At 41.5% G+C, this 15,095-nt stretch overlaps 1 protein-coding gene across 1 annotated transcript; it reads left to right on the plus strand.

Moving 5' to 3' along the window:
- The first annotated feature begins 6,644 nt into the window (after nt 1-6,644).
- On the plus strand, nt 6,645-14,192 carry LOC146367158 (cysteine/serine-rich nuclear protein 1-like). Its single transcript, XM_084913161.1, has 5 exons — nt 6,645-6,804; nt 9,063-9,283; nt 11,740-12,002; nt 12,085-12,387; nt 12,665-14,192. Exons 2-5 carry the CDS (start codon nt 9,064-9,066, stop codon nt 13,631-13,633), a joined length of 1,755 nt encoding a protein of 584 aa, XP_084769287.1. The 5' UTR covers nt 6,645-6,804; nt 9,063; the 3' UTR covers nt 13,634-14,192.
- Nucleotides 14,193-15,095: the final 903 nt, after the last annotated feature.

Here is a 15,095-nt window from a genome sequence, read left to right on the forward strand (position 1 = left end):
TCTCACACTGGTTTCTTACAGATCACCAGATCTGAATCCAACAGACCACCTTTGGGATTTGATGTAATCGAGATTCTCATCAGGGATGTGCACCTGACAAATCTGCAGGAACTGTTTGATCCTGTCATGTCCATATTGAAAAAAAAATCTCTGAGGAATGTTTACAGCACCTGCTATAAATGAAACCATGTTATAAAGAATTAAGACAGCTGTGAAAGCACAGGGAGGTGCAACACAAGCTTCTCCATGAGCTGTGTTTTTTCACTTTTTATCTTGTTTAAAATTAGTTAAATAAATATTTACTTATCTTTTAGGACAAATTCACAGCAATAACTTTGTTGCTTGTAGTCACACTTCTTGTCTGTAATAGTGATCAAGCTTTCTGTAGCCTTTATAAAAGAAAATGCACAGTTAGCTGACAGCTAGTGGAGCATTTGATAGTTAGAGGTAACACGTTACCGCAGGAGTTGTTTCCTAGCAAAAACAAAGCTATAAAGAAAGTACTCAAATTTATCAGTGGGTGGACAAATGATTAATAAATAAATAAACAAACCTAAATATTTTCCATATGAGTTAAATTTGTAAATTGGTAACTGCTGGCCAACAAACAGCAATCCCAAACTGAAAAGAGAGGTGTTTGCTACTTATCTTTGCTGCCCCTATCTGGCCAAAAACAGGAACTGTGAGCTCATTTTGTAGACTTACTGACAGTTTATAAAATAGGACGCATTTCACTTTTTATTCTACAAGATCTCACATTTTGCAACATACTTACCTTCATATGTATTTTGTTGTAGTTTCAGACAGTTTCAAAATATTCATTATTAAAGGCTCTGAGACAACAACATCAATAAACAAGAAAAGAGCAACCTGCCAAACAATTTATGGTCTTTATGATTTATGGTTAAGTACCAAATTGTAATGTAGGAATCACATTGTTGGTGCAAAAGGACAGTTTTATGTCTGTCAAACTGTGTTACCTTTGGCATTTTTTGTAAATTTAGTGAACGAAATGAGAAAAAATTGTGTTTTTGTGACAGGCGGCTAGCAACAACATGCATTAAGATACAATTTAAAACTGGTTCTTTGTTATCTGTTATGTGTAGATACAATACTGGTTCATTCCTTGAGTTAAGTGCCTTTTTTATGTGTGACCGATTGATAGATCAGTGTTAAATGGCTTAGCAAAATATAAAGAAATTCAATTCAATTCAGTTTTATTTATATAGCGCCAAATCACAACAAAAGTTGCCTCAAGGCGCTTTATGAGCGCCTTGAGGCCTTGAGGCATGAAATGAGGGGTACTTCAATGCTTTTGAACAGAACTGTATTTAGTGTCAGGGCAGATCTGCTTGTAGAGCTCTACAATGACCATATATGTACAAACTATATGAGTAAAAAGAAATAAATTTGTTGTGTAGGTTCAGGAAAAGAAACAAAGATTTCGTTAACTTTATCGGAGTTAACCCTCCAACTCCCCACAACTTTACAAAATAGACCCGAAGGCTTGCTGTCAGGTGTCATTCTGATTCAAATGTACACAAAAAAGACGTTTCCAATATGAAAGTTGTAAGGCCTGAGCCGACCTGAGTGAGGAAAGTGGTTCCTTTAACGTCATCTGTGGACAAAGAAAAGAGACACCAGTAGATGGAGCCAGAGTGGCATCCTTCCCCCCATTTACAATGCAGTAGATGAGTTTAAAGGGCATCATAGTTACTTCCTTGTTTACGGAAAATTGTTGTCATATTTTACAGTTGACCATGTGCTCATGTATAAATCACACCAGTTTTGCAAGGGCAAAAAATGTGTGTGCTCACACAAGCACACACACACACACACACACACGCACAGACACACAAACATATATTTATTGCACATTTAATACTTTATTGTCTGCTGTGCACAAACACTACAATGCATAGCAGGAACACTGTGGTCAGAAATCACGAAGAGAATTAAAGATTCGTGGTTCTAACAGTGTTAGCCTTTAGCATGTGTTTTGCCAGCTGTAATGGAAGAAGAGAGAGGCAATCAGTGAGCGTGTAGAGGAGGGAGGGGGGAGTCAGACAGTCTCACCCACACAGTTCCACAGAACAGTCAGTACTGGCCTGAACAGCTGTGAACAGAGCAGGTCTCCTTCCTCCTGCATGCTCCTGCAAAAGCCTCACATGGAGCCACATGTGACAGGCAACACCAACAGCCGAGCACACTGTGCTGGGACTCAGCGAGCACGGGAGCTCCCACTGCAGGGCTGACAGCCAGGCACAATCAGCTGGGGCGACATAAGAAAGGGAACACACACATGCACACACACAGACACGCTTTGTACACTCACACAACTTTGGTAGTCTCTAATTGTGAATGCATAATGAAGCTGCTGCAGCACAGACACAAGGAAATATATCTCTACTCAGTGATGCGTTGTACTATGTACCCTGGTGGAAAATGCCTTGTGGGTGCACGATGCATCACTCAGGCAAGTTTTTAAGTTTTGTGAGAAAGGTCACCACAGCTCTCTTGTTGACAAAAGGCTCATTGTTGAAGGGGAGGGGGGGGGAGATGTCAAACCCAATCATACAGCTGCTTTGCTGTTACAGCTTGAGTCGCTCACATGAAGCTACAGATAAGATCACTTCTCTAGAAAATTGTTGTGCAACCTACTTTGCACTCTGAGCTGCAGCTCGACTCGCATTAAAAAACAGTACTGTATTGGATGGTGTTTGGGAAATAAGTGTGGAAATATACTCGTGTTATCACATAAAATAGTGTGTTTACGTCCACTATTGCCGCTGCTAATGCTGCAGTGATAGTAAGTAAATGCACTTTATTGCAAACATAATTTTATTTTTACATAAACATTTTATCATTACACACAACCATGACACTTTTTCCATATCAACTGTAGAGCTTAAGCATGTAGAGCACACTCTAACGCTGCCTCAGAGATAACATATCACCCTCTGTGGCCACAGAGACACAGGAAGCGCTCTGGTGTCACCCCCTGAACTGATAGTACTGCACAGACAAAAGGATGGCAGTTGACCCATCACTTAAGGTGTCACAGTTGCGAAATTTTACCGGTAGTCTTTATCTGTATCTTCAGTGGAGAAGGTGAGACTTTCATTTCTTCTTCTTTTTCCATGAACTGTGAGATTCCACTCTGTGCTCTTTTACAACTTTGTTTATCGCTATTTTGAAATACCACTGGGTACCCAAATATGAAATAATTTACTAGTTTATTTGGGGCTTACAGTTTTACTAAAAAATCAATTTCATAAAGATAAATAGCTAGATAATCAGTGAGTCAGCAGCAGTTCATGGAAAAAATAGCTGGTTTCAGACTGTGAGGCTGCACAAGGGACCAGTGTAAGATCAGCTATTTTTGACCTGTAAATCATGCAGAGATACTCTGATAAAATCTAAGAATTTAAAAAGTTAGAGCTAGAAATGATCAGAATAAGCCTTCTAATAATTAAAACCAAGTTTTAGGGGCTGTAGTAGAAAATCCTTTTGAACTTCTAGAGACTAAAATTCTGATGTGATTGCGTCAGACACAAATACCAATTATATGAGATGAGTAAACCTGAAGTAAAGAAGGAAAAAAAGATCACGTAGTAAGCTAAGAACACCACTGACGTAAAAAAAAAAAAAAAAAAAAGACTCATGATTCTGACAGTGTTGATGCTGCTGCTGATGAAGGCAAGCATAGTGATTCACTGACTGTCCTCTAAAATAAAAACGCATGAGCTATATTTGCCCTTGTGACCATGGTGACGAAAGGAAATGACATCAGAGGCTGTGTAAAAAAGGAGTCATGTTTACATTTGAAAGAGAGAGAAAGAAAGTTGGAGAATCTATCTATCTATCTCTCTATCTATCTATCTATCTATCTATCTATCTATCTATCTATCTATCTATCTATCTATCTATCTATCTATCTATCTATCTATCTATCTATCTATCTATCATCTATCTATCTATCTATCTATCTATCTATCCATCAGTTTATCAAGGAAGTAACTCTAAGAAAAGAATAAACAATCTCCTGGCAGCATGTGGCTTCAATCCATCTTGCTTTACTACCTGACTGGAAGCAACAACACTCGCCCTGTGACTATCTGATACTTCCTCTTATACCCTGGAAAGCTGAGTGTGGTCTCCTAAAACACAGGTAAATCCTTGAGATAATAACCACAAGCAACAAGGAAGGAGAAACTGGGGCAGACTTCTACACGCCTGAAGCTTTTGTCAGAATTCACCAGCATTATTACTGCTGTATGTGGGCCATAGCTGGCACAGCTTGACTGAAGCCTGTGGCAGCAACCTGAGAGGCTGCCAGAATGTAGGTTAACTTAGGTTATGTAACCTGGAGTCTAAAGTGAAAGAGCAGCAATGTTTGTGCTCTGACTCTCTTCTGACAGGCAATATTCGCAGAATATGGGTGCATGACAATGGTGAGGAAAGCAGCTCAAAAAAACTGAACTGATACTGAGCAGCCACATACGAGTGGCTTTAAATCTGAAAAGTGTAAAGGAATGAGGTCAGGAGTCTGGGTCAGTTTGCACTGTGATGGCTGCATGGATACAGTGAGTAAATACAGGCAGTTGTGAAAGAATGGCTGAATATTAACAAACGTAGGAACAAAAACCCTGACTTTCTCTGCTGCACGGGTGTGAAAAGGATCATCCGCCTGACACATCTGAGGCACACAGCATGCGACACAGTCACACCATGCGTGGTAACAGCCTGCAAAAAGGAACAGGAAACTCCAACTGTATTTGCTCAAATGTATTTTTGTCCAGGCAATGATTGTGCTATAAATAGCCACATGAAGCCTCACATAGCACTTTGATGATGTGTTATGAGTAAGTTGTAGCAATCTCTCTGAGCGGATCCTTCAAGCTGCAAAATCTACCTTGAGTCAAATATCCAGGTTCTAATTTTAGCAGCCAAGAACAGACATAATTTCTTTTACGTGCCATTTCTCTGCACTATAATCTTTTCCTGCTGCACTGTCTCTCTGTGTTTACTCTCCACGCAGGTCACACACACACATGCTGCACTACAGTGATCCCAGCCAAAGTGGGTCACTCTCTCGTAACACACTTCCACAGAGTGCTGAAGTCAGGATGAGCGGCCCTTCCTCTGACCAGAGGATTTGGACCAGCAGATATTTAGGCATTAGTGCAGCTATTATTTAACCCTTTCAAACTGCTGCACAGATCTGTATCAACACAAGGGGGTCAAAGCTTGAGCCCAGGAGTATTTTGGGCATGTCCATCTTTCCGTTCATCTGTCTGTCCATCTGTTTTGTCTGTCTCCCCTGAGCTTCATTTTCCTCCCAGTCGGGGACGCAGAGCACAGCCTATGATTATCTTTAAAAGCAGAGGCACTGGAATCTTAAATCCAGCCGCTTTACCTTCACTCAGCCACAAGGTTCACGGTGTAAGAAAAGCTCTGTTTGGATAGCCCACAACGAGTGTGTGCGTATACATGTTATAGGCTTTAATTTATGACAACATCTGCTTGTGAGGAGTGTGGCGTGAAAGCAAGAAAGAGGATTTTTCTTTGCGTAAAACGGGCAGAGGCTTTACATCCAAATCCATAATCCTGGCCATCTTCGGGTCTTCTGCACTGCAAACTGTTTCTTAAAGTGCCTGACTGGAACCACCACTCCTACCAATGTAACAGGAAATATATTAAAGGAAAACAACACAAACGCCAAGGGCTGTATCTCACGTTTAATGATGGTCTTATCACAATTTTACTACAGGTCTAAAGGTGGCTTACAAAGCCTTGTTTAAATAAAAGGATTAAATCCCCAAGGAAGTCTGAATACTATTGAAATACTATTATGTTTACTTTACTTTTACTTTAAGTAAGTTCTGTAGTTCTTTTATGTTTGTGTTTTCTATTTATTTATTTGCAAATGCATTGATCTGATATTTGCTAAAAAAAAAAAAAAAAAAAAAAAAAAAATACACCCTACATAGGAATAAACATAAACGTTGCCAAGGCACTACGGTGTCCTAACTCGTTTGTAACAGTGGCTGAGTGCCTTCTGATAATAATGACCAGCTGGAGGTTTAAAGGTTATTTACCAGCACATCACCAGTGGGAACAGTACAGTGTGAACACAACAGACAGGAATCTGTGGGCAGCACTGAGTGAGAGGCGTCTCCCGCCTCTACGTGTGTCACCGTCTGCGTCAAGACAGACAGGGCAGCCACAGAGGACTGATGGTAAGCAAGAGGACTACCTCCCCGACACTTCCGGATTATTAAGCTTAACGATTGAGCTTTGGCTAATGAATCTATGGGACAAAATAGTATAAGAGAGTAATGATGGAAGCTGTTATACTACTAGCGAGTAAATATTAAGCTCTTGAAACGTTTACGTCGAGGCTAATAACATTGTTATGCTAGCGTCTTATATATTATTACTTTCTTCTGCGCGAGGTTTAGCCTGTGCTGAAATGTCAACGTACTATGGTAAGTGATACAAAAAGCTCAGCGTTAATGAAAACGAAAATGCTGTTGCTGTCTTATGAGGCGAAACTGCCGTGTACGTGATTTCCCAAGAAACATAGTTGAGGTCTCGAGGAGGGGGTGAAGTATCTTGTTGCCGTGTTTCGTGTCTTTGGGAGCTCCCAGCCAGTCCTCTCATGATCACACTGGTACTACTGTGTCGCTTCACTTAAACACAGGCGGACACACAATGCTCAGCTGGCTGGACGGCGGACAGGACACGTAACTTTGTGTCAATTTGCTCCTTCTTTGTTACTATGCTGTGTGTTACTTTGTGGTGAGTAACTAAAAAAACTCTCTGTCAGTAAATACTTTAGCCTATAGAGTGACCTTAAATTGTTTCATGCTTTTTTCACTTCTCTTTATGCTTATAAAAACTGTGTAGCATATTTCTGTGAAATGTGGTAAGTTACAGTTATGCTGATTTTCTGCTTCATATTTCACACCTTAACACTTAACGGATAAGAGTAATGTTGAAGAAAACTTGTATGTGTTTGTGTGTATGCGTGTCCTGCTGCGCTTACGCTGACCGTGCCCGCAAGTGTTTGCCCTGTAGCGAGCAGTGGGGAACAGTGTTGTCATTGTGGCTGATATGATCGCTGTGTGTGTGTCTCCCTCCGCGAGGTGAAGAGGTCAGCTGCCTAATGACTGTTATTATGCCAAACAGGAAACGACTCCTACTCTCTTCCAGTGAAAACCCCGTGTAACATTCCTTAAGGCATTTAATGATTGTCTGAACGCTTTATTCTATCCTTGTATTGTTGTGGAAGTTTTTGTCCCATTAAAAGTCCTGCAACCTCTTCTTAATCACTTATGTGCGTTAACACAGTGTAGTACCTCTCTCTTACTGTTACACGTGAACGCGCACGCGCACTCCCCGTTGCTGCTGCTGCTTTGAACCTTTAAATTATTGATGTGGTCTCAGCGGACACCTAGGCGAACTGCGAGGCTTTTCTGCTCTGTCAGATATTAAATGTAATAAATGTGATAGAACTGGAACAAGAGGGTGCTATAATAGCACTGCTCTGCAGTATTAATTAGACACAACTCTCACTCTGATTCTGGAAACCTTGAGCATGACTGTGCAGATGCTTTTCACCTGAGATATATTCCTTTCCAGCTGTCTTTTTAGCAATGGTTCCTTTTGTGTAAACAGTGTAGGAGCTGAGCTAAGTCTCTTGTTTCATCTAGTATTTGCTGATGGATCCAGGAAGTTGCTCAGTCTGAGTGCACACACACACACACACACACACACACAGCCTCACTGGTTTAAGGTATTTGCTTACTGCAGACTATCTGAAGCCCCGTGTGGACCCTGGCTGACTGTGTATTAGTGTAGGGCAGTGACAGACTGTCAGTGCAGTGGTTTACATTCCTTTTCTCTGACAAGAAAAAGAAATGCTTCTGTTGTAACTGTGGGTGTGTGTGGTATGTTTTCGGTTGCTTGTGTTAAGTTCAGTCTAAATCCCAGTCCTGTTACCTATTGGATCACAATAGCATGCTCAGTGCAGATGTTTCTAACTGTTGGCAAAGAAGAATAAGTGCTATATGCCAGGCTTTACATTTTAATTGTTTTTTTCATTGAAATGTCTTCATATAACAGGGCAAAATAGGAAACGTGCATATTCACTGACTGACTTCTACAATATTATTCTCACATGGATTTTTGGAGGGTTTTTTTAATGTTTCTCAAGCAAAACCACATAAACATATGTAAACCAAGTTCTTCTTTGAGAAAATTGTGCTTTGTGTTTTCAGAGCTTATATGGCTCAAACCGGTCGGTCAGTATTTAAAAATACTTAGCAGAACAAAATCGGTCATCTGCTGCAGCCCTCAAACAAGCAAGCAGTAAATGGGGCTTGTGCCTAACATTTTTTATTTTCTGTTGCTACTCACTTTTTCTCAGTAGTTTAGGAAAGTCTTGCCAAAGTGTGCAACCCTCAGAGTTTGTATTTCCATGTTCACATCCAAAAATAGCATTCACTTGAACCATTACATCCCCCACCCCCACCCACCCCACCCGAGCTCTTAGCGCACAACCACTGGACGGCCTGTTTCCACGAATTCTTCACAAAAAACTCGAGGAATCACTGGAATGTTAATTACTCAGCGGGGAAAAGAACAAGAAAAAGAAATGTTGATTTTTTTTAATTTTTTTTTTTAATATATAACTCATCTTGTTGTTAGTCAACAAAAGATTTCTCTTGACATTGTTCCACTTACGAAACATGACTTTGTAGGATAATCACTATCAAGACTGAATTCGCCTAAACAAACTTGTGGCCTGAAACTGGCTCAACCAGCTGACAGGCAGCTTTCGGCAGGAAGATCGTTCTTTCCCTTAGCTTTTGAAACATGCTGTTTGCGTTCTCAGTTTCCAATACACGCAGCGCTGTCTCAGTATCGTTCAGCTGTCTTGAATAGTTGTTCCAGTGCTGATTTGCATAAGATCTAATTGTAAATGACTAAAATCCATGCCTTTTTCTTCTTGTGTGATTCAAACTAATGCCCCTGCTTCCTTTTTGTTTCTGCAGAATGCATATCACCCACCGCAGTGCAACAATGAGAGGCATCCTTAAGAGAAAGTTTGCAGAGGTTGATGACAATGCCTACTCATCCTCCTCCTCCTGCTCGTCTCCTCCACCCTCCCTCTCCTCTCCTGCCTCCTCAGAGTCAGACTCTGATGGAGAGCGCGGCTCTTCTGAAAATCAAGATTTCACACCTCGCAGCCCTGCTTCACCCACCAGTTTGCCCAGTAAGTCTTCAAACCAGCTGTTTTTTTTCCTTGTCTTTCAAATAATGCAAACGTCTTCCTTATCTGTCCACTTTCCCATCAGCTTTTTATAGGAGTGTCTCTTATCGCCCCGCAGCAGCACAGTTATGACTGACTGATATGAAAACGCTAACCTTAGGGCTGTTCTAGATAACACAGAGGCAGGATGGCTCGCCTCTGGACTGCCTGGCTGGTTGTGTAGAAGATCATTTGCCTGAGTGCTAGGAAGTTGTGGAATCAATTTGAATAGTAGGGTCACTTTAAACAAGCCATATCGAATGGCCTTTATTCAAATGTCACAAGGCTGCACACCCCATCTATCATCACTGGAAGTGCTTATTGTCACAAAATTTGATGCATCAAAGAACAGGATTGCCAGAGATGTTAATAAGCAGGCAATCAGGCGGACGCAATTATAGATCTGTAGATACAGGAGGATATCAAGCCACATCCAGGTGCCGCTAAACAAATACTTGAGCCTCAGAAGTGAAACAAGCTGCACTAACAGAACACACATTTCACACACATAAAGGAGAAGGGAACTGGCACACAGATGGACTGAGAGACAACAACAGCACACACACATTAGAGAGCGAGGCAAGAGGAGAAGTTGAATGTCCCAAAGGACAGAGATTCATAATGAGGCACCGGCAGCCAGAGGAGAGACACAGAGAGGTCTGTGGGTGGCCGATGGTTCACCACAGAGGAAATAAGAGGATCGGGAGGTGAAAATAGGAAGAGCGAGCTGGAGGAGGGAAAAGACAGACACAGAGACATGCTTTGGGTCATGTCCAAATAAACAAAAGTTTGGGGGAAATGTTTTCAGAATATTTACAGTAATCTCTTGGACAGGACAAACACGGTGTCTGCTAGACTTGATGGATTCGGTGTGGAAGTTGCCTGGACAAACAGCAGCTGAGGCAAGCTTAATCAGCTGGTCTCCCTTGTTTACTGACTTTTGCAACTGGAGTTCAGCCTCAGTTATGTGTGAAGGTCAGGCAATTTGTTGAAGCCAAACTGTTACATCAAGCAGTAACCCGATGAATGGATTGAAAACTAAACTGCCAGTGCCTAATTATACTGTGATAAACACCCAAGTAGCAGCAGGCAGCAAAGCAGTTCACGTCTCTCCCCCTCTCTGTTCTGTTGATCAGCCTGTTGTTGCAATCGACCCGTCTTGGTATTTCCTTTGTACATGTGTTCAACTGTTGACCCTGGCCTCTGTAGTGAAGCACCTGTAGTGTGTCCCCTAGTGGCCACGCTGAGACCTGCAAAGCCTGTGTCACAACTCAGCCCGTATTTATCAGGCATCAAGGAATCTTTTCCTGGAATTGTGCTTCATGTGAAATTAGGAGAAAAGGGACTTGAACAGTACTTCAAAGCAGCACTTAACTTTGAGCAAGGCGGACTCTGTCTGTGAGAATGTGGCATTGCTCTTGAAAGAGCAAATTAGGAATTAAAGTTTTTTCTGATGGTAATCATTTGGAAACATAAACAATAGAGCCCGAGGATCTGTGTGTACACCTTGGTAACCAAGTTGAAAAGTCAAATGTTAAAGTTTTGCTTAATTTCTTTAAAGCGCCCCTTTATACACACATCAAACAGCACTTTATACAAAGATTCTTCTAGAGTCGCTTTGCATGATTCACTGATTTAATCCACTGTCTGAAATAAGCCATTTTATCTCCCATTCCTTTTATTCTGATTGGATGCCCCTCACAGACATAAGGTTCAAACAATTGATGGACAATTATTTGTAACGTTTGTAATTTTCAATAATAAGGAAAGGAATAATAGGTGCGCTTGAAGTAACTTTACAGATGCATGTCTTTTATTATCATTATGGGGGTTAATTTCAGGGGAATGAGTCTATATTCAGAAGTACACAGTCATTAAGGACCTTCTATTTAACAAAGTCCTTTTTTTTCTGTCACTGTTCAGCCTTAATGTTCTTCTTATTCTTTGGGAATTCTTCATTTTGAAATCCATGTCTTAGTTATTTATGCTGAAGTAAACCTAAAATAAATTTCTATTTCCTGGCCTCTCCTGCTTTTGGGGAGGAGAAAATTACAAAAAATATCTTATTTGACAGAACTATAGGAGGTATTTTTAGCCATATAACACACAAGTGTGTACTATTCATGGGTTAATGAAACTCCAATTTGCAAAAACTGGTTTTAAAAAAATAACCAGTTTATTTTAACAATGAACATTTTCCTGTTTGGGGAGTCCCAAAACTTCTGTTTGTAGGAAATATTGTTGCATCATAATTATTTTTGCCAGGATGGACTGATATATGATTTTGCTGACCAACATGCTTATGTTTTACAGTGTACTTATGGTGTCATTTACCAGATGCTTACTTTACACCACAACCAGGTACCATAGTTCCTCAGTTTACGTGATGATTCTGCTGTTTGTTTTCTAAACACAACCAGCTCACTCCATCCTGAAGAGGCCTAAGCTTGCAAGCAGACCGTGCACCGTACGCTTTGACCAGGTGACAGTGTTCAGCTTCCCGCGGTGCCAGGGCTTTACCAGCGTGCCCAGCCGTGGAGGTGCCACCCTTGGCATGGTGCGGAAGCACAGCAGCCTTCAACAGTACACGATATCCGAGCATGCACTGGAACAACGGCACAGGCGCAGACAGAGGCTCAGAGAGAGACGGAGGAAAGAGCGGTTAGAAGCTTTAAAACACAAAGTAGGTGCATTTCATTTCTAAACGTTTGCAGCGCCTGTCTGCATGACGCCTATCTGACTTATTTCTGTTGTGCTCACTCCAGCTGATTACCAGTGGGGCCATTGACCAGCAGGAAGCAGACAGGCTTACTACAGATCAAATCCCAGATGAAGACACTGACAGCGACGTCAGTGATAGCGATCAGGAGGACAGAGGTTTCCTTCAGCCATTCTCCTCTAAACAACGCCAAGCCATCCTTCAAGCAGCGGGGGTCAAGTTCATCGACAGGGAGGAGAAGAGGCAGCTTCATGCCTTGCGACTCTCTAGAGAGACCTGTGGATGTGACTGCCGAGGCTTCTGTGAGCCGGAGACCTGCGCGTGCAGTCTGGCGGGCATTAAGTGTCAGGTACATCTTCACATACACAGAATTTCTTCTCCAAACCTTCCCTCCATAAAGGGTAGTTTCAACATGTGTAATTCAGACTGATTTGAATGTAAATTGTAGTCTACCGTGGGTACGTATGCTTGTATATAGTCAGATGCTGAAGGTTGGTTATTATTTCACCTACGTTTGTTTCTTAGTGACTCACTGATGCAGAGAATCTGTGAATCACTAAGTTAAGTCAGTAGGTTCTGTTTATGAGTAAATCACCATTTTCTTTCCTTGCTTTTGTCACATACAGGTGGACCACTCCAATTTCCCGTGTGGCTGCAGTAAGGACAGCTGTGGTAACATCCAGGGACGCTTCGAGTTTGATTCCCGCCGTGTGCAGACTCATTACATCCACACCGTCATGAGACTGGAATTAGAGCGGCGTTTGCAAGATGAAAAACAGAGCCCTGAGGACCGGGCTGGACTTACAGAGGTGATTCAACAGCATGAAGAGGAGGAGGAGGTCTGTACAGAGCAGAATGCACAGGACAAGAGCTGTCCCTTTGGCTTTACCTCAGAGGAGGCTGGCCTTCCTGTCACCATGCCTGCCACCCCTTCATTCCATTTCATCCCAGAACGCTTGGTAGTGGAGGAGAACAGCTGCAGCAGCGATATGACTGAATCCTCTTGCTCCTCCTCTGACTGTGATGCAGGAGGAGGCTGCAGCGGGGGTCACAGTCTCCCTGACGTTGATGGAGGGTTGAGCCGTGCTCTTAGCCTCTGTGACTCGGACAGTAATAACTACTCCTCATACAGCCACCTGAGGCTTCAAAGAGATCCAGTGACACAGCACAGCAGCAGCAGCAGCGACTCTGCCACTCACAGCAGTACTACTGACAGTACGGGACCACACACAGTCGACACATTCGCAGACAATATAAGCAGGAAGTCAGTGACAGATTATCTTGATGAAAATGCGAATCAACCCAGAGACGTCTTCAACGACGACTCTCTCGATGGCTTGCCAAACACGCCCTCTCCCACTGTGGACTATTCCTTTAGCAGATACATGGACTTGAGTCTGTCCTCTGACTCCGACCTGGAGTTCTTTGACAGCGATTATCCCTGCGGACCACTGCACAGCTCTTTCAAAGGGCACAGACACCCAGACAGTTTTCGCCACCTCCAGCTGTTTAGCTCCGTCAGTTTGCCACAGTACGAGTCGAGCACCCAGCTCCTGGAGTCTCTGATCGGGTTAACTGAACAGAACACAGAGTAGATTTATTCAGTCACTGATACCCATCTTTTTTTTTCTTTTAAGCAGATTTAAGGAATTCTTGTGATACAATAAAAGAAAATGTGTGAGAGAATGTAATGTCCTGAGCACTGCTTTTATGTATTTGTAATAATATTTTGATGTACAAAGACTAATGGATGATGACATATTTTTCGTAGCTGGATATTTTTCTATTGCTGAAAAAATATTTGCCTTGAGTATTTGAAGAAGTATTTGCCTAGAATCTATGTCTTTTTAAATTTCCTAAAACTATATAATAAAAATCTGATGTGTTATTTAATTTTGTCATCGTGCCCATACCCTAGAGGGTATGCAAGAAGAGAGAGGTGCCATGTGAATAGAAACACGTGTATACTGCTGGAAGGTGGCCAAGACAGGATAGAGCTAATCCACTGTGACTCATGACTCCAGCCTCTAGTATGTGAATATTTTTTCTTAATAACTGCCAGGGTCACTGTGGATTATCTGTTATGTGTTTAGCAGTATGGTCAGAGTGTGTCTGTGATGGAATAATAAAATATTTTTATTTATTTGATTGCAATTTTTTGTTTGAGGTGCAATTTTGTATGAAAGTCTCTATTTTTGTGGTTGTTCCAGGTGCTCCCACTATTTACACTACAAACCAAAATCCAAAAATGTTATGCTGAGTAAAATCCAAAGAAAAATAGAAAACACCAATCTTCCAATTTCATAATGCCACGCTGTATTCATAATAGAACACAGAAAGCATATCAAATGCGAGAAACAAAGTGAGACATTTCATTAGTTAATGAAAATGCACATCTCAAAAAAGTTAGGACGGGAGCAATGAAAGGTTAGAAATGTAAAAAAAGTGGCACTAAGAAGAAATAGCTGGACCAACATTTTGAAACTATACACTATAAAAAGAACATCTTAGAGAGGCAGAACTTCTCAGAAGTAAATATGAGCATAGATTCACTAATCGATTTAAAACTGCGTCTACAAATTCTGGAATAATTTCAGCATAATGATCCTCAGTGTAAAATTGTGAAGACTGTGAACACAGTTTACCACAAATGCAGATTAATGTGCAAAGAAGAAGCCATATGTGAACATGTTCCTGTCTTCTGTGAGTCAAAGCTCATTTAAAGTGGATTGAAGCAAAGTGGGAAGCTGTTCTGTGGTCACGGGAATCACAATTTAAATTCTTTTTTTCTTTTTCCATCAGCACTTAAAAAAAACCTTAATCTCTCATGTTATTGGGGAGCAGCAGTATCTGTGGAAATGGCAGTTTGCACATCTGGAAAGGCTCCATCAATGACATAACATATATAGAGGTTTTACAGAAACATATCGACATGACATCTTTTTCATGGAAAGTCTTGCATATTTCAGAAAGATGATGCTTAACTGCAATCAGCAGCTACTACAACATCATGGCTTTGGAGTAGAAGAGTCTGGCCTTCCTGCAGGCCAGACCTTT

Source organism: Perissodus microlepis, chromosome 18 (assembly GCF_051167445.1).
Source record: "Perissodus microlepis isolate ML-2025 ecotype Zambia chromosome 18, ASM5116744v1, whole genome shotgun sequence".
NCBI lineage: Eukaryota > Metazoa > Chordata > Actinopteri > Cichliformes > Cichlidae > Perissodus > Perissodus microlepis.

What these genes read in the sequence shown, in the direction of transcription:
- LOC146367158 (XM_084913161.1), top strand. Translation starts at nt 9,064, where the DNA reads ATGCATATCACCCACCGCAGTGCAACAATGAGAGGCATCCTTAAGAGA. An exon ending in TTCACCCACCAGTTTGCCCA is followed by an intron (nt 9,284 to 11,739) that starts GTAAGTCTTCAA and finishes AAACACAACCAG; the next exon opens with CTCACTCCATCCTGAAGAGG. An exon ending in TAGAAGCTTTAAAACACAAA is followed by an intron (nt 12,003 to 12,084) that starts GTAGGTGCATTT and finishes TGCTCACTCCAG; the next exon opens with CTGATTACCAGTGGGGCCAT.